Consider the following 24,489-nt stretch of genomic DNA (forward strand, 5'->3'; position numbering starts at 1 on the left):
TGGTTAAACGCTATTATTAGATTAAATAACCTTGTAAGTACCATTATGTGCAGGCATCCCTTCCATAACATACATGATACATAGCAATTTGACTCAATATTTTGATCAAAAGAGTTACAATTTAGGTAACATCAAGTAAACTATGTGCCTGAATGTGACTATATGATCCATCTAAGGTTTACATGTTACATAACCTGGACATCATCCCAGAGGCTGGCATCTGTCTTGGCCCTTTCCTTTGTATGACAATTTAGCGCTTTCAATTTCAGGTACCAAGAGAGGGTCCACTAGCGGAGACGGGTGGGCCGTATGAGTATCTCCACTCTCCACAAGCTATGCATCTGTCTACCTCAGCAGTGTTATTTAATGTACAGAATTTGCAAGACCAGACCTTGGACTTCGTTCCAGGACCCCTATGCTTTTGAGTTCCACAGGCTTCACACACCAGAGCCAACGGCTGCAATTACAGCAAAAGGTATTGAAAAAAAGTGCCCAACAGGAGAGAGAGAGAGAGAGAGAGAGAGAGAGAGAGAGCTTCCAGTGATTCTAAGAATGACGTAGAAGTATATGTTGGCGCTTGGCAGTTCGTGGAAAATCACTTAGCTGCATAATGTACTTATTTCCAAAAATAAGTGATGCATATCATTTCTCCATGGTAGTATGATTAAGTAAACGAGATTCACGAGAGAGAGAGAGAGAGCTTCCAGTGATTCTAAGAATGACGTAGAAGTATATGTTGGCGCTTGGCAGTTCGTGGAAAATCACTTAGCTGCATAATGTACTTATTTCCAAAAATAAGTGATGCATATCATTTCTCCATGGTAGTATGATTAAGTAAACTTCCAGTGATTCTAAGAATGACGTAGAAGTATATGTTGGCGCTTGGCAGTTCGTGGAAAATCACTTAGCTGCATAATGTACTTATTTCCAAAAATAAGTGATGCTTATCATTTCTCCATGGTAGTATGATTAAGTAAACGAGATTCACTACTTCAGGTGATGGTCACAAAATCAGTTTTAACCACTAAGGAATTCACAGAAACAAACCAAGTACATGCACTTCCTTTTAAAAAAGACCAATAGAAACTATAGACAATCGATGTAGCAGAGGTTAAAAAACATTAAGAAAAGCAAATATGATAATCCTATATCCAACTGGAATGTAAATACTAGTTTCACAACAAGAAAGCTTTCACCAAGTAAAAACAAATGTGTCCACATGAACTCCTGTAGTTTTCCCCTTGAACATAAGATACATACAGCAGGTTGACAAATAGGGATTGGGATAAGGATTAACTCAAGACTGGATTATTCAAACTGTAAATCCGTAGTTCGGATAAGCATCTTACAGTTTCACATTTTCATTTTGGAAGCTTCATAAGTAGTTAGGAATCGCAAGTATCAATGTCGGTCATAGATATCTAATTTCTTTATGTATCAAAAACTTTCTGCAAGTGCAACTTCTGATCTGGCCTTTACACTTATCAAAAATTAAGAATAATAAACTAGAAGGTAACTTTAAAGATGATGTCAGGATAAAAGGCACATATGGAATAGAGGTAACCGTATCGATGGAAGACATCATCCAAATTTGTCCACTTATCAGTAAATCTTCTTCAACTATCTGTATTCCAATTCAGCGAAACAGTGCAATATTACCAAAACAAGCATTTAAAACAATTTGGCTCTTAAGAAAAGTCTCATCAATCTTGTACTGAGATTTATCAGGTCGTAATGAATGTCAGTAATTCCAGGAATAACATACATTGCAGCAGGGAATAAAAGGAGAAAAAATTAAAGGAAGAAGAGAGGCTTTACTTGATTGAGCAATGTACAGGTACTGCATTGCCACATCAAGCGAACATCTGTAGTTTCTGGACTACTCTCAGATCCAATATGTGAAGTTTGATCAGATCCGTCCTCCCCTAATGCAGAATCTCTAAATGTTGTAGAAGACCCTTCACTCTTGGAAGAATTGGATCCACACCAAACATCATCGTGCAATCTCCTCTCTGCAGCCATAGCAGCAGCTTGTATTGGGCTGAGTGCAGACATTATGCTGCTATCACCACCAATACGCTTAGGCCCAGATGGCAACAACGCTCCACGCTGTGCTCGATTTTGTGCAGCGGCCAGAGCATTCTGTTGTAGTGATGACAAAGGTGGTTGGTAGGTAAACCCACCCAAACGTCTCCCAGGAAGATCAAAGCCTTGCCCAGTTCCTGTAATCCCTTTAGCCATCAGTTCCTCACATTCCTGCAGAAAAGTAGCAGATTGGTTCCATTAACCAAAGAAAGAGTTCATAAAGTAGCTTAAAAAACTTCAACAAAACAGAATAAAGGGGAAAGAAGTTCAAAAGCCACAAAACCAAATGGTTTAAAATCTAACACATAGAAGCTATTGGGAGGATAACAAGTAGGTTTTAAAGCACATGGTCAATGTCGTATCCATAGATACCCCATGATAGCACGTCTGATAGTCTTGAAAGCAAACCAAAGAGAATAATTAGCTACATCTCTGTAAAGATCTTGATAAGAACCTAAGTTTATTTGAAGAACTTTCAGATCTCCCATTTTCAATTGTCAACTACTACACATCGGATCTCATGATAGTTCATGTCATTATAGTGAGAATGCATACCGCTTTTCTTTAAGTACCCTGTGATCTTAGAGATTGATATAGACGAGCTCAATTTTTACGTTGGCCTGCTCTCAGAGATTGTGATGTCAAACTTCTAGATTAAAAAGTCTTCTGTAGGTTTTTCATAAAGAAATGGACAAAGACATGGTTGCGTTGCTTCACTTGCTTGCTGCCAGAGCATCAAGGCTGGAGAATGAGGATGCCATTTGATGCAGCCGTTGTTAACATGCTTGCTGATCTGAAGGAGGTGAACTAAAATAAACTATAGCTATTAAGTTTGTTGTTTTCTAAGGAACTGGCTTCAATCCTATTACTCTCTCTTCAGTCCCGTTCAGCTTAATGACTAATATTAATACCCAAAGAGGAACCGAAACAACTTTACTAAGGAACTGGCTCCTATCCTATTACACTCTCTCCAGTCCTGTTCAGCTTGCAATTTATGGGCCCATCTCGGGCCCACAACAACGATCGGGACTGTTCATGTTGTTGATCTCGTCGAGAACTTCAACCTCACCAAAAATCATCATGATCAGATACTGTTTGATACTTGATCAACATGCATTTATATTGAAAAAACAAAAAAACAAAATAATAAAAGGTGGGGACAAGTTCACAAAACAAAATGATGCAAAATATTATGTAACTTGTGAATAGTGACTCGCCTAAAGCTGCGAGCAACTGTAGAAAATATAAAAAATTTACAAAAAATAGCAATGAAAGAACCGTTCCTGATGCTGCTGACTTTTCAGTGTTTGACTCGTTAAAGTAGCGCATAAGGGGTTTTGCCTTGATGCGGATCCTCTTAGAGCAAGTTACTTATGTGGAAGGTGATATTCACTCATCTCTATATCGATGCCAGTTATTTACGTTTCTGGTGCAAGTCATTTATGTGAAAATAGCAAGTCAATCATGTGGAATGTGGTATTCATGTAAAGCTTTATGGTACAAGTTATTTACGTTGAGAGTGCTAGACAGTTGACTCAGTTTTGTTCTCAGTGCAAGTTGATTTTGTTTAAGAGTGCCAATTACTTGTGAATAGTTATATATCAAATCTATATTTCGTGATAAATTTTCATCTCTAATTTTATTATCCGGAACTGTCTTCAGGTCAATTGCTATGTACTAAGCACAACATGGCTAGCAGTGAATCCCCAGATGGACATATAGATTTCATGTGAAGTAACTATCTAAAGCCCAAAATGCGCAATTCTCAGAAAGACTGCAGAATAGAGAGGTAATTTGCTGTTTGGCCCTTCTATCTGTGCGAGGAGGGAATAAAACCTGAAGCGATTATATGAAATCGCTTGGGTATGAACATAAGATAACCAATAACCTTTCTGATTTCATCCAAAAGGTTGTAGAACTGAGTATTGTGAGGACCATATTCATTGTGGCAGAGCTCGTGAAGCATCGTATCAAGAATTTGATTGTAAGGCAAGAAATCCAACTCATTGTTTGGCCTCCGTAATCTGATCTTAACCTCTGAGCCTCCTCCTATGTTCAGCCCTAAAAGAGAGGGATTTCCAGGGCTGCAGATGAGATTGCTGATAAGCATACGGACAAGTCGTTGGAAAAAAATAAAGAAATGAAGGGAATAGTACAGCAATCAATACCAGAATTCAGAAAGGATCCTGACTTTCCATTTACGTTTGCGCATTATAGGTTGCACCTGTTTTGCTATATTCTGAAGAATTTCCCTTGCCTCACTTTCTCGAAACTTCCTCAGTGTCTTGATTTCCAAGACCTTGCTAAAATCATTGAGATCCATTTTGATGGGCAAAATCTGATCCAAAAATTACAAACCACCACAATCTGTTCACTGAAATAGTCAACCAAAGTAAGTTTGTATTCTAATTCCGAAAATGAGGCTTTAAATAGCACAGAGATGAAAATTTCTTGTGCCGAACATAGAATGCTCCATGAAAACAAGAAAGAATTTGATGTCATCGTGAACTACATCCTTAGAGGAGCCGAAGCAACAACAAAACAAGCTCGCAAGGTGAAAGATGTTCTTCGAGGAAATCTGGTATTGTTTCCACTCAGTGCACTCACTACATAAAGGAATAGTGAAAAGCTAGAATTCCTAGTGCTAATACAAATCTTATGACTAATATTCTTACAGAGATTGCAAACAAAATCATGACTGCGAAATTGCGAATCTACTTGGTGGTACCAGTTCAGACTAGTGTTCTATTAGCTCAATTAAGAATCCAAATTTCGATTGACACAAGCTGAATTCTTTCTGGAGGACTAGTGCAACTCGTCATACCTATATCCATATTTGACTAATTTGAGTTAAAGGGTTTCATATGCTAGAAATAGTTGCGTTTGCAATCATGTTGATCGTCAATACCTAGGTATTTGATATTCCGGTCCAGCCAAAAAATAGTTTGACGGAAGAGAAACTCCTAGAAATCAACGAAGCAGAAAATCCCACAATACAAAGAAGATAAAGAATAGAACTTTGAAGCAAAGAACCTCAGTGCTTTCGTTTCAACATCGATGCTAAGCTAAGATGGACAAAGGGAGAGAAAGACGGATAAGGAATGGGAGAGCACCCGAAGATTGAATTTTCCGATGAAATTGGACTTCAATCGCTCAGATTTTCTGTTGTTCAGATATTTGTAGAAGATGGGTGGCTGAATCAGGGACTCAGAGCGAAGGAATACCACAAAGATAATCGGATAGATTTTCCCTCCTATGGGAATTGACATTTCGCATGACGCCTGGATGAGAAAGAGGGGGAGAGAGAGAGAGAGACGCCGTTGATGTGTTCTTCACTCAAAAGGAGTTCCACAGCTGAAATAACTCATTTCTTCGAGGATCAAATTGGGCTCGCGGGATTGAGATATTGAGTAATGATTCTCACACATATGTTTTGGAACATATCTTGCACATGCATTTTTATGAGGTCTATATCGGGGTTTCATAAAATGATCCGAATCGCTCATTTTTTTTAAAATAATTTTTGAAGGGTTCATGTAAAAAATCAGCTCTAACGGATATTAGTAAATGCTTTCTCAGAAATCTTAAGACGAATTATTCTGTTTTGCCTAACGAATTCTAAGAAAGCCTTTATCGATATCCGTTAAAGCTGATTTTTTACAAGAACCCTCCAAAAAATATTTAAAAGAAGATGAGCGGTTCAGATCATTTTGTGAGATCCCGATATGGACCCCACAAAAATGTATGTGCAAGATATGTGCAAAAACATATGTGCAAGTAACACGGTTGCGCTGGATTTAACATGAAATTGCGGCCGGAAATTGTGAGTGCATGGACGCAAGTTTTTGTCATTGGCCGCAAGTTCATGGTACGAAGGCCGCAAGGTTTCACTATGTGGCCGCATTATTTGAATATATCGCAGCAGAGATTAAATTTTTTACACCGCCGGTATAAACATTTGTTTCTTCCAAATCAATTGTATTGCGCTTGCGCCACTTCGCCATATTCTATTGATGATTAGGACTACTGTTTTGCAACGTGAAGCGATGTAATTGATTTGGAGAAAACAAATGTTTACACCGACGGTATAAATAATTTATTCTCATCGCAGCAAGGTTTCTCCCTAATCTTTTGTATTTTCCGATAATATTAATATTTCATAGGAGTAATTTTTCGTTTAGCTTTTATATTATTACTATAATTTTTAATATTAGTTATTTATATTGATGAGAGAAATAATAAGAAAAATGAAAAAATATGGACCAAAATGGAAAAACATTTAGCCATGTTCGTTTTGAGACTTCGGACTCAGACATTTCTCTCTGCGCATAGTCCCAAATAACTCCTTCCGCAATTTCACCTTAACAAATGCAAAATAAAGAAAACATAATACTAACGACTGTCCTCGCCTAGTACGGTATTATCCGCTTTGTCCTTCAAATATACAATGCTGGTTCCATATCCTGTATGGTCACGTGATCAGCATATGACTGCGTTTCTCTTGGATTTCCACTAGAAAAAATTCCTTGTACTAGATAGGTCCAAAGTTCTCACTTGGATTGCATTGGGACTTTTTTTATTTCAATCCATGTGCGATTTTAAGAAAAAAAATTATTGAACTCCGTTAAGTCCCTACAACAAAATAGAGAATCTTTCGCACTTATCCTCAAACATTTATATCCTTATTATTTTATTGATATTGACAATACACAAATACCACATTCTGCTATCTAGAGGTTATAAAAAAAATTAGGAAAAGTCTTCAATACACACCCCTTTAAGGTGTGTACCATATGCACCTATTGTATGGTTCATATTGTGCCACCTCATAAAAAATTACTTGCAGGACCGGTCATTCATAACATTTTATTTCGTATCGTAACTTTTATACTAAAAATTCGTAACTTTTCAACAATATGATTCGTAACTTTTTAGCAATAGATTCGTAACATTTTGGGATTCATAACATTTTGGTGTATTTTAATAAAAGTGCATATGATACACACCCAAATAAGGAGTATGTATTGTAGCACTTCCCTATAAATTAATGAAATCTAGCAATCTCAGCAAAGCTAATGAAAAACCAAACAAAACAAAACGCTCCTTTAAAAAGTATCAAGACCATCCCACCACACAACTATTATCGCTTTCCCTCCCCTCACCGGTCAAATTCGTCATTACACTCAAAATAATGAACCTCTTTTCTCTTTTCACTTTCTGATCAAAACTGTCGACAAAGAGGTACGGAGTACATTTTTTGTAATCGGAATCGGACTGGTAGTAAACTATGTGTTTGTTACTTGAAAGTAATAAAAAAAATTATACACCATCTTTTGATTTAGTTTTTTAATTATTTTTTGGGCAAGACAAGTCAACATTGACGATGAATATGTAATAAGAGTATTGGATGCAATGCTAACATTGACGATGAGTATGTAATTGATATTTAATATTTATACATATATAGCATGATTCCAACCTATCGAGTCTAGTATGGAGTAGTACTATATATATATATAGCAGGAAAAAGATACAGTACATACGTCAAACTAAATATTGATGATTATAAGTGATTTTCTTTTGCTCATATCATCACTCAAATCAGAGGTATATACTGTATATGCTAGCATATACTGTATATATGCTAGTAGCAGCTGGTAATAGAAAATGCAATATGACGCATGCACCAATAGATATCAAAGCTTTTGTATAATGTTTTTTCCAGTTTGTTTCGATCTCTTGTATCAAAAAACATTTTAAAAAAAAACATATCAAACGAATGCCCTGACCCAATGAATCGATGTTAATTCTGATTCAACATATCCATATAAGACCTGTTTTTTGTGTGTATCATATAAAGAATGACATACTATTAGATTTTTTTTTTTTTTACTCGGATACTATTAGAATTTACAAGTGAGATTTAAGTACAGCTACAGCCTATAGGACTGTGATGTGAGTTCTAATTCATTGGCACTTGTTCATTGTGGACGGACGCGCCATTCACGAAAAAATGTGTCCCTTTTCCTGGTGACTATTCGTAGAGTCACCATGTGGTCTATATATTTTGCATCATTCATTCTAAGTGTGTGATTGATTATTCCTTCCATTCAAGTCCATACATTTGAGAGAGTATAAAACACAAGGAGATTCAACAGATCCACCGATTTGAGTACTACTTTTGTAGAGAGTTTAATCATGTAGTGTTGGGAGATAGACGCCCATGCAAACCGTAAATACCCTAGCACGAACGAATCTGTCTTAAGTACAAAATGTCACACTCGTCTTGATCACCAATTTATTTCCATTGATTCACAGATTTTGAGTTTCGATTTTATTGCGTTCATATTATTGGTTTTCATCACAAAAAGTAAACATTTCTTCCAACACATATATCACTCAGTCAAGTCATTTCCCTCTCCATACCCATTTACTCCCAAATATTACAAAGTCAAGTCATTTCATGCCTTGTCATAGACATGTATAACTCTAAGTTCGTTCGTTTAAGGGTTTTGGTTTTGAATTTTTATTTATTATCCTATTTCTCTCTCTACTAATTATATTTTCTCAAATTATTATTTTCATATTTCTCTTTATCTCTCTACAATCATTATCTCTATTTTCAATCATTACTCTATTTCTCTCTGCACTCACTATCTACAAATCCAAATCCAAAATCCTAAAACGAACAGGGTCTCTTACTGAGTCAAGTCATTCTTTTGTCTCAGGCAGTTTGAATATACAAACCCGGGTAAAAATCTGTATAGCCTTGAAGAAATTAAGCTGAAGAAGCCCACTTTTGTAATGAAAGAGAACTCAGCCAGGTTAGGTATTGCTTACTCCTTGTTCATCTGAATATAATTAATGCACTCCAAACTCGCATGAACGATTGAAATTAGTTAGAAAAGAAAGCAACTACGCTGAAAGTGGGGCTTCGTAGCAATGAATAAGAAAAATGTAAAGTTATATTTTAAGAAGAAATTAAAGAAATTCTGCTATGCAGAATGCAAATAGGATATCCGTAAAAGAAAAATAACCTACATTGTAGAAGATTAAAGATGTCTGAGCTCGAAAAGAAGCGAACAAAATGCAAACACGTAGCCGCAACTTGAAAAGACGAAACTCATTGCTTGATCCGTCGCATTTACGCTTGCAACAAATGTTTCAGGTTCAGAGTTGCGGGCTAGCAGCAGGAGTTTACTTCTCGTTCTTCCCTACCACGAGTTCCTTCAATTCATCCAAGATTCACTAATCAGCGTTAATAAAGAAAATCCCGACCGAATGCATCTGAAAGACAACACTGTCAACAAGCGATTTAGCAAAATACAGTTAAAATTGTTTAGAGCCTGTTATGGTCAGACCAACCATTTAACATGTGGCATGTGTTACACACACACATATACTAGGTGGTAGCCCTCGTGCTAGCACGAGGGTTTTCGTGCCTGTTAAAAGATATAAATCGTAGGTTCACTAATGGATAACTGAGTTTGCTAATTGATCTCATCTCATCTCGCTCGAAGAATCGAATCGTTATGAATTGGTAAAGTTTGCGGCGAAATTTAGTCTCGCAATAGGTTTCTCTCTCTCAAATATGCATTAAGGAAAACAGATGCACTTGTGGATTTAGACTTCTCATGAGATGGTCATGCATCAGACAATAATAGGAATAAGAGCAACTTCAGCACACAATGTGCAGTTGGAACAAAACAAATAGGTAAATTTACACGCTCTAAACTATATTCATGTCCCTTCGATATTATGCGTATGTCTAACTTGTTCTCAGCAACAATTTAACAGTTTCGAAGATAAATCATGTACAATCCAGAAGATGCAGCATGAACTAAAAGTGTAGATGCATGACAATGGTGGAATCCATTAATATGCATTCAACGTAAACGTCATCTCTATAATCTAGTAATTGCTGAAGAAATGCCTGAACCACAGCTGGTTCAGCTTTCACCTCCAAACACTCCACACAAACGTGGCCAAAAAAACACAGTCAACAATCTTCCAACAGATAGCAATATGGAAGAAGACTTAAACATCGACCCTCTAAAGCAGAAACAAACACCATTATTCCTAGATTTCTCACGAATTTCTTAAAAACTACAATATGCATAAATAAGTCTTCAACACAACACTATTGTTTTAAAAAAAAAGTACATTTACATAGTTCCAACACAGTAAACCAAAAAGCAGCAGGCATCACTTCCAAGTCAAAGCCATTCGTATATCCTCACTATCATTATCTGCATCAATCATTACCTAATGGTCTTAATAGTGTCAATCCGAACACGACACTGTTTAAAGCTTGTTTGGTTAGTGTCGAAATATTTTATTTCGACGCAAATATGAAATACGCTAACCCGAAATATACACAAAATGAAGGTTAGTTTACGAAATAATTTTCATTTTCGAGGAGGTAGAGGGTGTCAGAAGTCAAGACAGAACAGAGGAAGAAGGTTAGTTTACGTAATAATTTTCATTTTCATTTCCGTTTTTTTCCTTTAATTCAGTAAAAGATTTGTTTTTTAATTTTTAGCAACGTGAGGACATTGGCGACATTGAGAGCGACCGTGAGAGGTCTTCTGCCTTTCGAAAGAAGGCCTCGGGAATGAGGGTAAGAGTTGAAGATCAAGTAGATATGAAGAATACGGAGATCAACTTACTGAAATATCAAGTAGCTCTGTCGAAGTGCGAGACTGCAAAACTCGAGCAGCAGGTAATCAAAGTGCGAAAGGCAATGGCCCAAGATAGAATTGTGGCAAAGAGGCAGGAGAGGACTCAGTTTGTGGCTGAGTTAAACAACAAAGATGAAGAGGTTGCCGCGTGGAAGCTAAAATGGTCGAATCTCCAAGAGGTACTCTTGAATTAATCTAAAGGGATTAGATTCATATTCTCCACCTCTATCACTTCTTAACCTCTTAATCTTCTTATTAAGTTGGTTTTCTACTTCTGTTTTGTATTTAACAAACATTTCAAGAATCTCGTCCTTAGTCCTTAACAAGTACTGTAAAATTTACTGAACCTAGAGTAGTTATCCACAAAAATTACTTAAAATTAAACATCTTGCCACCTCTAGTCATAGTCATTTTCAAATCACCCCAAGTCACTATGAATTAAAGTAGAAGTTCACTTTCTCTTGTAACCGGTTTGCACGGTGTCTTAGTAAATTTAGTCTCGGTACAAACTTTACATTTGTCTACATGTTTATCACTAACGGTTAGTATTAGGCCCATTACCTTTATTTTCTTTATATTAACGGTTGTCTACATGTTTTCTGTGCCTTTTTTTTTCCGGGTCAAGAGCTCTCTCTCTCTCTCTCTCTCTCTCTCTCTCTCTCTCTCTCTCTCTCTCTCTCTCTCTCTCTCTCTCTCTCTCTCTCTCTCTCCCTTCCACCCTATCTCTCCCTCTCCGCCTTCTTCTCCTCCTCCCCTTCCGTTTCATTTTAACCCTCTTTTTTCTTTTATTCACAAAACTGAACAGTGTGATAGTGAGATGGCGGCGACGGTGGTCTTTGGTGGTGGTGGTGGTCATTTGTTGGGTTTTTGCAGAGCTTGTGGCTGTCTACGGGTGAGCATCTCCAGATTCGTCTTTTGTGTGCTGATTTTGGCTGGCAGATCATCATTGGGGTTTCTCGGTCACTGGAGAACAGTTTTGGTAAGATCTGTTTCGTCTGGTATGGCTCCATTCCCTCGTCTTCGCCGTTTCAAATCTATTTTTTTCCGACCCCCTTTCCCTAGCTGTTTTGCTCCCGTTTTCTCGATCGTTTGTCGGCCCGTTTGTTCCAGGTCAGAGGTGCTGCTAGGTCCTTTGTCTTTCACTTAACGGCTAGGGTCCTTTCGGGTTCGGATGGAGTAGTCAGCGTTGGCTCTCGACGTGGCCATCGTTGGGCGGCCCGGTTCTTGCCTAATGACATGGTGCAGCTTCCGCAGCAGTTTGGGTTTGCTGGTTTCAGTTTTCTTTACCGTGGGTGGCCTGTGGTGGCGATGGATGTCGGTGGTGAAATCTGGCGTTGGTGGTTGCTCTGTCAGTGGTGGGAGGAGGCAGCTCTTGGGTTAGGTTTAGGGTTTTCTTTTAGGTTGGACTTTCATTGTTGTATTTGGGCTTTTAGGCCATTTGGGTTTTCTGTGCTGATTATTGTATATCTGGGCTTCTTAGGCCCTCAGGTGTTGAATTGGGCTTGTCCCTTTACTTTGGTTCCAACTTTTGGTTGGATACCTTTTCCCTCTCCCTAATAAAATGTTATTTTGCCGTTCAAAAAAAATAACCAAAATTAACATGTCCAAGCCTTCTATGCCACACATCAGGACAATTAACCAAGTAAGCAAAAGGAGACGCATTCTTATTATCAACTAAATTCAACATATAGAAGCCTTGGTCAAGATACCCCTTACCAACATAGACGTCTTGTATGAATAATGTCACAATACCACCATCGAACAAGTTCTTGACTCCGACTTTTCCAAGTAGTTGGGCCGACACAAGATTGTGTTTCATCAAGGGAATGTGGAGCACATCGGAGAGCGAAAAAACTTTTTCGAAAGTAAGCTTGAGAGACACTTTTCCTTTGCCCACAATCGGCACGACTCTATTGCCTTTAGCGTATACACATTCGGTTCTTTCCCCAATACTAGTGTATGAGGAAAACTCATCTTGATTGGCGTGCTTGGTTAACCCGAATCAATCACCCAACCTTTCACTTTTTGTCGGATTCGTGCCGTATTATCGTGTCCTTTCATAAATTCTCGTATCGTGTCATCTCGTGGTCGTGTCAAAATTCTCTCAAACCCAACCCGACCTGTTTAGTTTTTCGTGTTATTGTGTCGTGTCATATTCGTGTTTTGTGTCAAAAATAGCTGACTCTAACCCTCTAACTTCATGTCGTATTCTCATATCGTGTCGGAAATTCCCACCCCTATCTAACATTGAATAACACATGATGAAGTTGAAGACAACAAACCGAAGCAGATGCCCTTCCTCCCAACCCCCTTGTGGGTTATGACTGTTAAAGGCAGTTGGCAAACTTGGCATCGGAAACCACTCTCCAAGTATAATAAGGATCTACCCTAATAGGGGCACCCATTAATCATAATGGTAAAAGTTTTTTTTTTTATTTTAGTCAACCGCAATAAAATCATACAAAATTAAGGCATGTATTACTAACTTTAAAAGTTTATAAAGCGTACTTTAAGTTAAATTAGGTAATAATGAGCACAAAATCTCAGGCAAAAATTTTAAATTATGTTTTAAATTAACATCGACAAATTTTAGAATGATTGAGCTAGTTTTGTTAATGACTTTATTTTAAAATATTTCTCTTAGATTGTTAAAAATGAAGAGAATAAAGAAAGAATAGCTCCAAATAGACAAACAACTCGTAAAGAAACAAGTATAAATGCACTATATGATAAAATTTATGCATAAAACTAATTCTATCCGTGTATTTTTGAGATATACGCAAGTGTGTATATTTATATATTAGCACACTTTCATACTAATTATACTAATTTTTACAAAAAATAAAAAAATATTTTAATTTTGAATGGGGGCACGCGTTAGAGTGAGGGAGCGTGCTCCTAGGTACATTTTTCAATGTTGAGCGAGCACGGACCACGTGGTGCTGAGCACGCATTGGACGACCCAGATCTGTTTGGGCTTGAGGGAGAGTTTTGATAATTTTACACTAAAAAATTACCCAAACATATTTGAGCTGTCCAAAAAGTGTACGAGATGGTGCTCGGCACCACGTGACCCATGCCCACCAGGCACTAAAAAACTTCTCCCGTTCCAGACAACTTCTAGGATTAATAGCAGCCTCTGTAGTGACAAAATTTAGATAAACTTCCAAACGAAGATAGTACAAATATTAACTAGTATCCCATACAATTATTTAACGATGAAATATTAAAAGGGTGATAGTTGAAGGGATAAAAACATAACTCATCAAGAAAACCGATTACTTAACGGCGAACGCTCCGTTTATGTCTTCACTCTGAAAACGAATAACGATAATCCAACTGCCTTTCCCACCAAAAACTTATCTGTACTTCTCTCTCTCTCTCTCTCTCTCTCTCTCTCTCTCTCTCTCAAGCACACACACAGAAGACACCCGTCATCCTCACCACAGTCATCGATTCACTTTCCCAAATTGAAAATGGCGAAATCCGACTTCTGGCCTTCTCAATTCATATATTTCTTGGTGATCTTGACAGTTAATTCAATGGCCAGGGCACAACCCCAACAAAGTATCACAATTCTTTTCTTCATTTATTCTTGTTCGGTTTCTGATACCTCTAAACCCTAAAAAAAAACTGATTTCAATCGATTCTTGTGTCTCTACAGGTCCGAGCTACCTCCATTTCGTGTTCAACGCCACCCAGATGCCCTCAGAAGACTACTACGACTTCATAATCGTTGGCGGCGGCACTGCCGGATGCCCCTTGGCGGCCACACTATCGGAGTTCTTCTCAGTACTTGTTCTTGAAAGGGGCGGGATTCCCTACGACTACCCTAACTTGATGACTCAAGAAGGGTTCCTCACCACTCTGACCGACGTGGACACCCTCACCTCGCCGGCTCAAGCCTTCACCTCGGAAGACGGCGTCCCGAACGCCAGAGGGAGGGTTCTCGGTGGCAGCAGCGCAATCAACGCCGGCTTCTACAGCCGAGCCGACCAAGATTTCTACGAGAACTCAGGTAAGTCGGACCTGTAGTGAGTAAGTATAATCACGTTCTTGGTAACAACTCTTTAACAAGAACTTATTCTAACAAGTATTCTTAAATTTCGACTGAATGAATGTATGTCGCCTTTTGTATGTTGGTATAATTTTCTTGTAATGTTGCACTCAACCTTGAATTTCTGCTTTCATCAGGCATCAACTGGAACCTACGCGTCGTGAACCAGTCATACCTTTGGGTCGAGCGAGCCATTGTGTTTCACCCTGATCTCAAGAACTGGCAGTTGGCCTTAAGAGATGGGTTGTTGGAATCTGGTGTCGATCCTTATAATGGGTTTAGTTTGGACCATCTATTGGGTACCAAGATTGGTGGCTCCACCTTTGACAGCTCTGGCCGCCGCCACAGTGCGGCTGATCTCCTTAGCTATGCCAAAAATTCCAATATCAGAGTTGCTGTCCACGCGAGTGTTGAGAGGGTTCTTGTAGCCTCTGATTCGGCTAATGCTGGAGCGAGACAGTCAGCTATAGGAGTGATTTATCGCGATGAACTGGGGTTTTACCACCATGCTATGGTGAGGGAAAAGGGTGAAGTGATTCTATCTGCTGGTGCAATTGGAAGCCCTCACCTTCTTCTTTTAAGTGGGATAGGCCCAAGGGGTTACCTTTCTTCTTTAGGGATTCCTGTAGTCCATCACTTGCCTTCTGTGGGGCAGTTTCTTTATGATAACCCGCGAAATGGGATCTCCATTGTGCCTCCTACTCCGCTGGAGCATTCTCTCATTCAGGTGGTGGGGATAACAGATTCCGGGGCTTATCTTGAAGCGGCTTCTAATGTTGTACCTTTTGCTTCCCCTTCCCGCTCTGTCTTCATCCGTAACCCGTCTTCTTCGCTTCTGTATGTCACTGTTGCCTCCATCATGGAGAAGATTATCGGGCCAGTTTCTGCAGGTTCACTCTCCTGTTAATTTGGTTGCTTTTCTTTCAGATTATTAACTCCTGCATAGTGTATGATATTGAAAAAGATTAGCTATGTCCTGTGTGAATTTATTATCATGCACTTTGAGTTTGAAATCTAAATGACAAAGACGTTTTAATACTCACTCAACTCAGTGATATAAACCTCCATGTATCCATATCCCTTCCCTCACCACCTCCTCTCAAACTTCTAACTATTATATACCAAACTTGTAAAGCTGAAACTTCAGTTTGACATCTACAGGTTAGGTTATGTATTTTTGTGTCAGTATTTATATAGAGTGAACATGTTAAACACAATCTCTTCTCTTGTGTGGCTTTCCATGCATCTGCTTAAGTTGAATGCTGCATGAAAATTGGCGAACCTTGACTTTTTGTTTGGCCTTTCCAATGCATAAATTGTCGCGGGAGGATTTTCTCTATGAAAAGAATGCAGTGAGAGTCTTTAACTCAGGGAGAATCTTTAGCGCTCCTAGTCCTGGCTACTGTTGCCAATGCCGTCATGTGGCTGCAATCCTGGAAATTGGAGAAAACTTGGGCAGAATTTCCTTCAGTTTGACCCAATATACTAAAAATTGAGGCAGTAGCTACCCGCAGAACTCCTGTTATTTTTTGTGGTCTCTCAATACCTCATCGGCTTTTGCTAGTTTCTCGCATGCCCTCGTGTCAATGTAGATGTGTCCTAAGAAAGGTATACTGTTTTTGTTGTTTGTAGTTCTCATTAACATAGTTCTTTCATTTGGGGTTTGCCCTGCTGCTGCTGCTTCTGATTTTCATTTTTTGCTTAAGAGAACTCTCAAGAGGCCTGATCAATGGTGCCATACTGCCATGCCTTTTCCCCCCTTTTTCCCTTGTATATTTTTTGAGAGGAGGAAGCAGCAATAGCATGCTATATTGTGCTCTTGTAATTTCACAGTTTATTTTGGTCTCGAAGGAGAGGCGTGGAATTGGTTTCTTAAAACCAACCACTGACTGAGATCTTTTTGACCTCATTGGACTTTCATATTTATGGTTTCTATGCAACTGGGATATCAATGTTTCTTATCTTTCTGTAGATTGGAATTCACTTTGGGTTTTGTGTGCTTATTTTCTGTAGAATAGACAGGCACATGGTTTTTGTTAGGATTTGGAGTCGTGGACTCTCTTATTTCATTTTAGAGCTTCCTAATGGTTTGATTTCACCTTGAAGTGAATGCTTACTCATATTCCAAAAACAATCTGCTGCTGGCCTAGAAATTGAGTGAGAGGTCTCTGTAACTTCTTTTCAACATCTCTGCAGGTTCACTCCGGTTAGCTTCGACCGATATTAGGATGAATCCCATTGTCAGGTTCAACTATTTCAGTGACCTGGCAGATTTGGAGCGGTGTATAAATGGCACGCGGAAGATTGGTGATGTGCTGAGAAGCCGCTCCATGGATGAATTCAAGTTTCACGACCGGTTAGGAGGTCGAAGTTTTAGATATGTAGGGGCCATATTGCCTGCTGATCAGTCTAATGATCGGCTGATGGGAGACTTTTGCCGTCGGACAGTTAGTACTATCTGGCACTATCACGGTGGCTGCCTTGTGGGGAAGGTGGTTGATTGCAAATTCCGGGTAATGGGTATTGGCTCTCTCCGAGTTGTTGACGGTTCAACATTCTCTATCTCTCCTGGAACCAATCCTCAGGCTACTGTTTTGATGCTTGGACGGTGAGCGTTGGGTATTACTTTTGTACATCATTGTTTTGAGATGGAGATGTCATGTGAAGGGTTTGCTAATTGTTTGCTTGTTTTGGCAGGTACGTGGGGATGCAGATTATCAGAGAGAGGAGATAGAAGCCATGAATTACACAATCCAGCCTGCTGAAACTTAGAGCTTTTTGTGCTGCTAATGTGCTGCTACTGATGTTTTGTCCATTTTGCTTCCATGTTTGACCATTTTACTGATATATACCTCCCTTTTAAAGATACAGTGAAGGCTTGTGTAGAAATATAGTTCTTTTTTTTTTAATTCTTTGATGCAAAGCTAAAGAATGCACGACAAGAAGTCTGTCTCTTTGTACCGTAATTGAACTAGTAGCATATTGGACATAGATATGATGGGTTAACATTGAAGAGTTTATGCAGATTTTGTTTGTAATTTGAGTAGTAGATCAAGACCTCTCTCCCAGCATGAATGTGTCACAGGAGCTGTGGAGCAAGTATAGTTCTTTTACTGCTCAGTCACTATGGATTTGTAGCTATCAGGAAATAAGGTAGAGTACACTCAGGGCCGGCCCTAATGTTTTGGTTGCCCAAGTCCGACAATATGCTTTGTTGCCTACTACCAAGTCATACAAAAAAAAAAAAACATACAAGTACAAACAAAAAAAAAATCAAAGTTACATTATTCTTTTTAGTTTGAATAACATCCAAAAAATCAACATCAAAATGGAACCCTGGTTATAATGCTTTAAGATTATCGTGATCTAATTCAAAGAAAACTTCTCTTTGCATTTTTTAAAGCAAATTCTTCAATTGAGTTGTCGTATTTTACTTATCCAAGAACTTGGGATCCGTTCTGTTAATTTGTGGTGTTTTGGCTTTTTAGTTGATATATGCAAGGAGAATGACCTATTTCAAAAAGCATAAAAAGTAAAAATAATAATAATAATAACCCAAAAATGCTCTTAGTGGAACCCTATTTATTTTAGCTGATATATTGAAAGAGTTTATTTTTTCAAGAAAATAAGAAAGTTTGCTTCATACTTTAACTATGATTTGTGTAAAATAAATAATAACCAGTGTTAACTCGCTCGATTTATTTTAATTATGAGTTCTTTTTATAATAAAATGTAAGAACATATCAATTGCATGTTACTGTTTTGTTTGTTAAAAATAGAGAAGCTAGATAAAAATAGAAAAATAAAGGAAATAGCAGCCTAAAAAAGAATACTAGGATTTGAACTCACCTCCCACGGGTACTTATGGCAGCGTTAGAGACCACAATGCCTAGCACTACTTTCTGTTACTAAAGAAACATTTTTATATTTATATCTAACATACATTTTTTTTTTTTGGTTGCCCCCAGCCCGGGGTGTTGCCCAAGCCCGGAGGCTTGCGGGGCTTACCCCGGGGCCGGCCCTGAGTACACTCAATCCTATTCATGAATGTTAAGTAGTGGATAGTGACAAGTAACATTCCAAGACAATATTAGCATTAGTTTTCGAAGGAAACCGTAATAATTTGGATTATGTTCTTTGTAGTAAGCCTTAGCTATTTCTTTTGTTATTTTGCACTTTCAAGTGTTCCTGTTCCCTACCTACCACTTGGGATGCTTGAATATGTAGCGAAAATGTTGCAGTACTCGTACAAGTGAAAATTATGCTGATGTAAGTACTTTCAAGTTTGAAGTTAACAAACTGTGAACAAGGAGCCTGGTGGTGTTTCTTTTCTGTTGGTTCCCTGACATTAGTTCTGGATATTACGTTGTTGTATTGAGATGAAAACCGAATAGTTGGTTCCATTTGTCTTCCGGGTTCACTTGAGCCACACAAAAACTGATAACGACAGCAGATAATATCGGCATATTAGAATTGCAGTTAGTAAAACTTATGGTTGGGTGATGAGTGATACATGGCATTGAAGCTTTGTTGTTGCTACGTGAATGTCTTCTTGACTGCGTTGATGCTTATTTTTAGGTTTCTATCACGACTTTCTCATTTCCTTTGAGTTTTTTTTCAGATGCTTGGCTAAGAGCATATTTTGTATGAGAAACAAAGTTGGAAAACGATTTCAATGGTTTAAGAGTTTTCCATGTCTTGCAGGCAAAGGAGTGTAGTACTGCATAATTTTGATTGTGGGCCTGCGGTGTGACTTATACACCAATTGAATCTCCTAGCAATGCAGGATAACGGAAGTTTAGGACTATAGATGCTTTCAATGATGGACTGAAGGGCGGATGAGACCGGGCGCCCGCCCTACCCAAGTTTCAAAATTTCTTTAGGGTCGTAACAGTAATTTTGTCTTAAAAACGTAAAAATTATTTTAGTTCGTCCGCTAAACATTTTTAAAAGAAAATTCATCATCCGCCCATTCTAGGTATAATATTTTATCTTTTGAAATTGCTATGGGGTACGATATTGTATGCATCGATGATTACACGTCTAAATTTCTATAATGAAATAGCTATGGGGTACGATATTGTATGCATCAATGATTATACATTTCTAAATTTCTATAATGAAATATCAATGATTATATGTCTAAATTTTTATAGTTCCATAGATTGATCGAAAATGTCTATGATTATTATTTCTAGTACATTTTTTTTTTTAAAGATGTACCTCTAGTTAAGAGTCAACATCTCACTCTCCATAAATCTAGAATCATTCCTAATTCCAAAAATTCAGCAACAAGGTGTCACGAACAAGCAAAAAATTCCAAAGATACACGCAAGGACGTTAATCCCCTTTACTAATTAGCAGATTTCCAAATGGCCAAGTTGCAGTAATGTCATACAATCAACCTCCAATTCAGCATAAACCAATACGGGAAGGGTTCGTCATAACCTCCACTAAAAAAACCCCAATACAGGAGGGTGAACAACAATGCCAAAAAAAGCTATCCAACTAAGCTCTAGCTTTTAGTCTAGGGTACATAATCATCAGAAGGAATGTTGACTATCTTTATAACCCGCTTCGTCCAAGCGGCCACCCCATGCACCGGTGAAAATCCATCTTCATTTGCCCCTGTAGGAAAACAGCAAACAATATAAAAGGGAGGATGGTCGAATTTATCGGTGTAAGGGCATTCAACAAGCATATAGGATAAGGAATCAGGAGGATAGCGTACGTGTTCATCATAAGCGTGATGTTGTCCCCTTTAAGAAGGATCCTCCCTAAACAACAGAGAAAAACACCATTAGAAAAATGATTCACGAGTCAGCACAACCACCAAATCTTATAGAAAATACAGAGAGGAAGTATCACCCACCCAAAGCCTTTCTGCTCTTCTTCTTTACATTGACTTCCTCTGCATCCTCCAGAACCAAATTCATATACTCATCAAAACCCTAAATAAAAAGTAAAATTTGGTACCTCAGTTTAGCTTATCTACATTAAATAAGAAAAGATCCCAACTTTTATGTAAATTGCAATGCAACTTGTGAAATAACTACTTGTGTTTTTACGCAGATTCCATTGAGAAACACACCAATCATATATAGCTACTCTATCACGAAAAGACTATATTCCCAAAGGCATTAATTCTGATCCATCAGTAAGCGTTGGAACACCTCAACAAGTGTGGTAACTCATATCATGGCTTCACTTGCACATGTTATCTGAGACGATAAAACAGAATTCTCCAAGAGCAGATGTTCTAAATCAAAGAGTTATTCGCATTTACTATAGCAAAGACAAGAAGTTATCCAGAATATAGAAAAGAACATTCACAAATTAGATTTTCTGCAACATGTTAGGTTGTTTCAATGCTCAAAACTCCAAGAGAATTCTCCAGTGTCCTGGAGTTTTCCGAGACACGGGTTTTCAGTTTATCGAAACCAACACATCTGTCTGCAAGCTGTAAGCTCAGTCAGATTCTATAGGGGCCACTAACACATTGATCGAACTTTTCAAACAGACGCTCATATTTGTGAAACCAAAACTTGAAGAAGTTTATTCCTATCCAGAAAATGCAGTAGTTGACAGAGTCGAGCCTAAGTACAAACCTACTCAAACACCACCCGAGTTCTCTACTCATTTCTTCAACCAAACGACGCCACCTCCCGAAGAGCACAATGAATTTAATTTAATGCCATCTGAACGCACATGAAATCTTTCCAAACTTAAGATGGGAGCCCTAAACCAAAATTTTCAATAAAATTTTGGTTTCAAACAAAACCCAGTTCTCTAACAAGATCAAGATACAGGGGAAAAGACAGATACTAGAACCAACACCTTATTCAAGTAAATTTAGATTTTGGTTTCATAGAAAACCCAGTTCTCAAACAAGTTCAAAATGTTTGGGAAAAGACAGATAATGGACAAGGAATTAACAAGAACACAGCAGAAGTAGAGATAAAAACACATACAATAATGCGGCCTTCAATCCTCAAGTCCTTCTGTTCGAACAGCCATATCTGGATCCGAGCTTTCTGTAGCGATTCATACAAAAAAAAAAAAAACTAAAAAAATTAGCAAAGCACTTATAGAAACAGGATTTGCGACAAAATAAGTAGTAAAGTCACACGCCCAAGCTGACTTACACTCTGGAGGAACCTGAAAATGAGATTCTGAAGCCACCGTCCGTGCATCAACCCAAAGAACCAAAAGTCAGGGATCAGTGATGGCAACAATGAACAAAGTTTAACAAGCAGTAAAAGGGCACCTAAGCACACAATATACAAACACACACACACACACACACACACATATATATATATATATATATATATATATATATATATATATATATATATGATTAGGGAGGGAGGGAATAGAGAGTACGATGGGTTGTGTCATGATCCTCTGTACTTTGGTGGTCGCCATGGCTGCTATCTGGGTCGGTCACAGAGTCGTCTCCTTCAGAAAACCTTGATGAAAGAAAACCCTAGACGCGATTGGTGAGATTTTGGGAATTCAATTCTATTCTATTCAGTGTGTAGAGCGGTACTTCGGACCTTGCAGAATATGCGGTCCAACAGAGTCCGTTTTGGGTCCGGCCTTATGAATTTGGGCTAGATTGGGTTTCTCTTTTTTGGTACAATAGAAATTAAAACACAACTACACTGCCTCAAAAGCCACTTCTCTTATATCCGTCCCCAAGTATGGGATTAAGTCGACTGGGGGAATGATGTGCAATACCATTCGGTCCTCTTGATCAACTCTCATATTAGCAAGTCTATCCGTCATTTTATTCCCCTATTTGAGTGTGTTTCTTAAGGTGCGTTTTGTTGTTTCCATGAGAACTTTGTATTCTTGGATGAGGACCGTGTGGGGGGAGTTCTCAGGTGCCCCAATGATCAAATCAATAGCGGTGGTTGAATCTAACTTCACTTTGGTAGCTTCCATCCCTTCTTGTTGGATCATCTCAAGCCCTCTAAATAAACCCCATAATTCGGCTTTCAAGTTCATACAATCTTCAAGCCCTTACACGTGCCTGGTAGTGCAAACAATTATGTATTCTTCGTGATTTCAAGCTACGAATTAAGCCAGATTTAATGGATAATAAGCCCTTCGTCGGTTGTGGGTTTGAAAAATTTTCTAAACTCGAATCCACTCATTACCTATATTTTCAATTATTACTTCATTTCTCTATCCACTCATTACTCCTATATCCAATTATTAATATCATTTCTCTCTCTACTCATTATTCCTATCCCTAATTATTACCCTATTTTCTCTCCTCACTCATTTACCAAAAACCAAACTTAAAAATTTTTCAAACTCACAACCGAACAAGGCATAAGTGTTAACTAATAAAAAGAAGAAAATAAAATAAGGTAGCGAAGAAGTAAGATTAACAAGAGCCATTTAAACAAGCAAGAGTCACAAACAACTCTCCACATCATGGGATATTCAAGAGCCACATTTTAACAACAAAAATATTCAAGAGCAACATTAACAGCAAAATTAGGCCCTGTTCCAGAGCGGGTTTTAAGTCCTTATTTTTTAAGAAGGCAATTTCAAGCTAAAAAATTATAGGCTTATTGAAATTTAAAAATATGCAATATGGATCTTGTTTGATAGATCTCATTGAGATCTTTAATACGATGCAAAAAAAATTGAAAAATTATTTTTCATTTACATTATTTTTGAATTTGAAAATGTAAAATAAATACTTATTTTTTAAGAAGGTGTTCTGGAATGGGACCTTAGGCCATCCACAGTGGTATAATCAAATGCCAATTGTTTTTAAAGTTAACAATATTGGTGCAAAAGATTGCTCACAATGGTATAATCAAACTTAACAACATCCTTAGAAATAATCAAATTTTGGGCTTTGGATAATCAAAACTAGCAACCTTTTTTAATAATCAAAATTTGTGGATCCTACACCACATATGTTAACTAGTTCCAAAATTTGTATACACGTGTTTCAACTAATATTTTCTTCTTCTCTTCTTCGCATACTCTTTTTTTTAATTAAAAAATAAAATTGAAGAATAAAATTTTTATGTAGCCAAGCTTTTTCGCCTACTTTATATCTTTTTCACTTCGCCAACAAACTATTTCTTTTTTTTTTCCTTCAAAAGTGAAAATCATATCTCTCGATCATCTACAATTCAACACATCGTCGCCGGATTAAGGTGTTTCACTCTTCTTTCCTGTTTCTAACCCCCCCTCCAAAAAAAGAAAAAAAAAAGGAAAAATCATAATATGAGGGAAGAAAGTCATCGATTTTTTTTTCAAAATTAAGAGAAGGAATCGATATATTTTAACCCATAAAAAACGTAAATAGAGGGAAGTGAATGACAAGAAACAGAGAAGGAGAGAGAGTGAAATTGTAGTGAACCCCATATTTTGATTATGAACTAAAAGTGACCATAGTGAAGCTTAACATTGTTAAACTTAGCAACCTCTTAAGTGAATAATCAAAAGCTGATGTGTCAACTTTTGGTTATCCTTTTTTGATTATACCACTGTGGATAGCCTTATATCGTCATATTTGACGGGTTTCTACATAACTTCACAAAACCGAGTGGAATTCAATAAATATTGTTGAGGGGTGTATGTTGCAATTAAAAGTTTGAGGAGGGGTATTCCTGAAAAAATATATCTATACAA

At 37.8% G+C, this 24,489-nt stretch overlaps 3 protein-coding genes across 5 annotated transcripts; 1 reads left to right on the top strand and 2 right to left on the bottom strand.

Annotated features, from left to right (window-relative positions):
- Positions 1-5,440, bottom strand: LOC131335569 (DNA-dependent metalloprotease WSS1-like). 3 transcript variants are annotated; one of them, XM_058370993.1, is made up of 5 exons: positions 5,199-5,440; positions 4,254-4,423; positions 3,974-4,169; positions 1,819-2,256; positions 1-457 (listed from the first exon to the last, which is right to left on the bottom strand). In XM_058370993.1, the coding sequence occupies exons 1-5, from the start codon at positions 5,352-5,354 to the stop codon at positions 266-268; spliced, it is 1,152 nt and encodes a 383-aa protein (XP_058226976.1). In that variant the 5' UTR covers positions 5,355-5,440; the 3' UTR covers positions 1-265. The 3 variants fall into 3 exon arrangements, with proteins under 3 accessions (XP_058226976.1, XP_058226977.1, XP_058226978.1); XM_058370994.1 differs by having other exon boundaries at positions 4,254-4,459; positions 5,199-5,340; XM_058370995.1 differs by having other exon boundaries at positions 4,254-4,452; positions 5,199-5,339.
- Positions 5,441-14,031: 8,591 nt separating this feature from the next.
- LOC131335570 ((R)-mandelonitrile lyase-like) lies at positions 14,032-17,836 on the top strand. Its single transcript, XM_058370996.1, has 5 exons — positions 14,032-14,333; positions 14,431-14,784; positions 14,961-15,713; positions 17,020-17,431; positions 17,521-17,836. The coding sequence occupies exons 1-5, from the start codon at positions 14,243-14,245 to the stop codon at positions 17,555-17,557; spliced, it is 1,647 nt and encodes a 548-aa protein (XP_058226979.1). The 5' UTR covers positions 14,032-14,242; the 3' UTR covers positions 17,558-17,836.
- A 2,323-nt stretch (positions 17,837-20,159) lies between these two features.
- On the bottom strand, positions 20,160-22,441 carry LOC131335571 (uncharacterized). Its single transcript, XM_058370997.1, has 6 exons — positions 22,210-22,441; positions 21,969-21,995; positions 21,795-21,857; positions 20,696-20,774; positions 20,555-20,600; positions 20,160-20,451 (listed from the first exon to the last, which is right to left on the bottom strand). Exons 1-6 carry the CDS (start codon positions 22,249-22,251, stop codon positions 20,442-20,444), a joined length of 267 nt encoding a protein of 88 aa, XP_058226980.1. The 5' UTR covers positions 22,252-22,441; the 3' UTR covers positions 20,160-20,441.
- Between the last annotated feature and the right edge of the window lie 2,048 nt (positions 22,442-24,489).

The sequence above is a fragment of the Rhododendron vialii genome, chromosome 8a (genome assembly GCF_030253575.1).
Source record: "Rhododendron vialii isolate Sample 1 chromosome 8a, ASM3025357v1".
Taxonomy (NCBI): domain Eukaryota; kingdom Viridiplantae; phylum Streptophyta; class Magnoliopsida; order Ericales; family Ericaceae; genus Rhododendron; species Rhododendron vialii.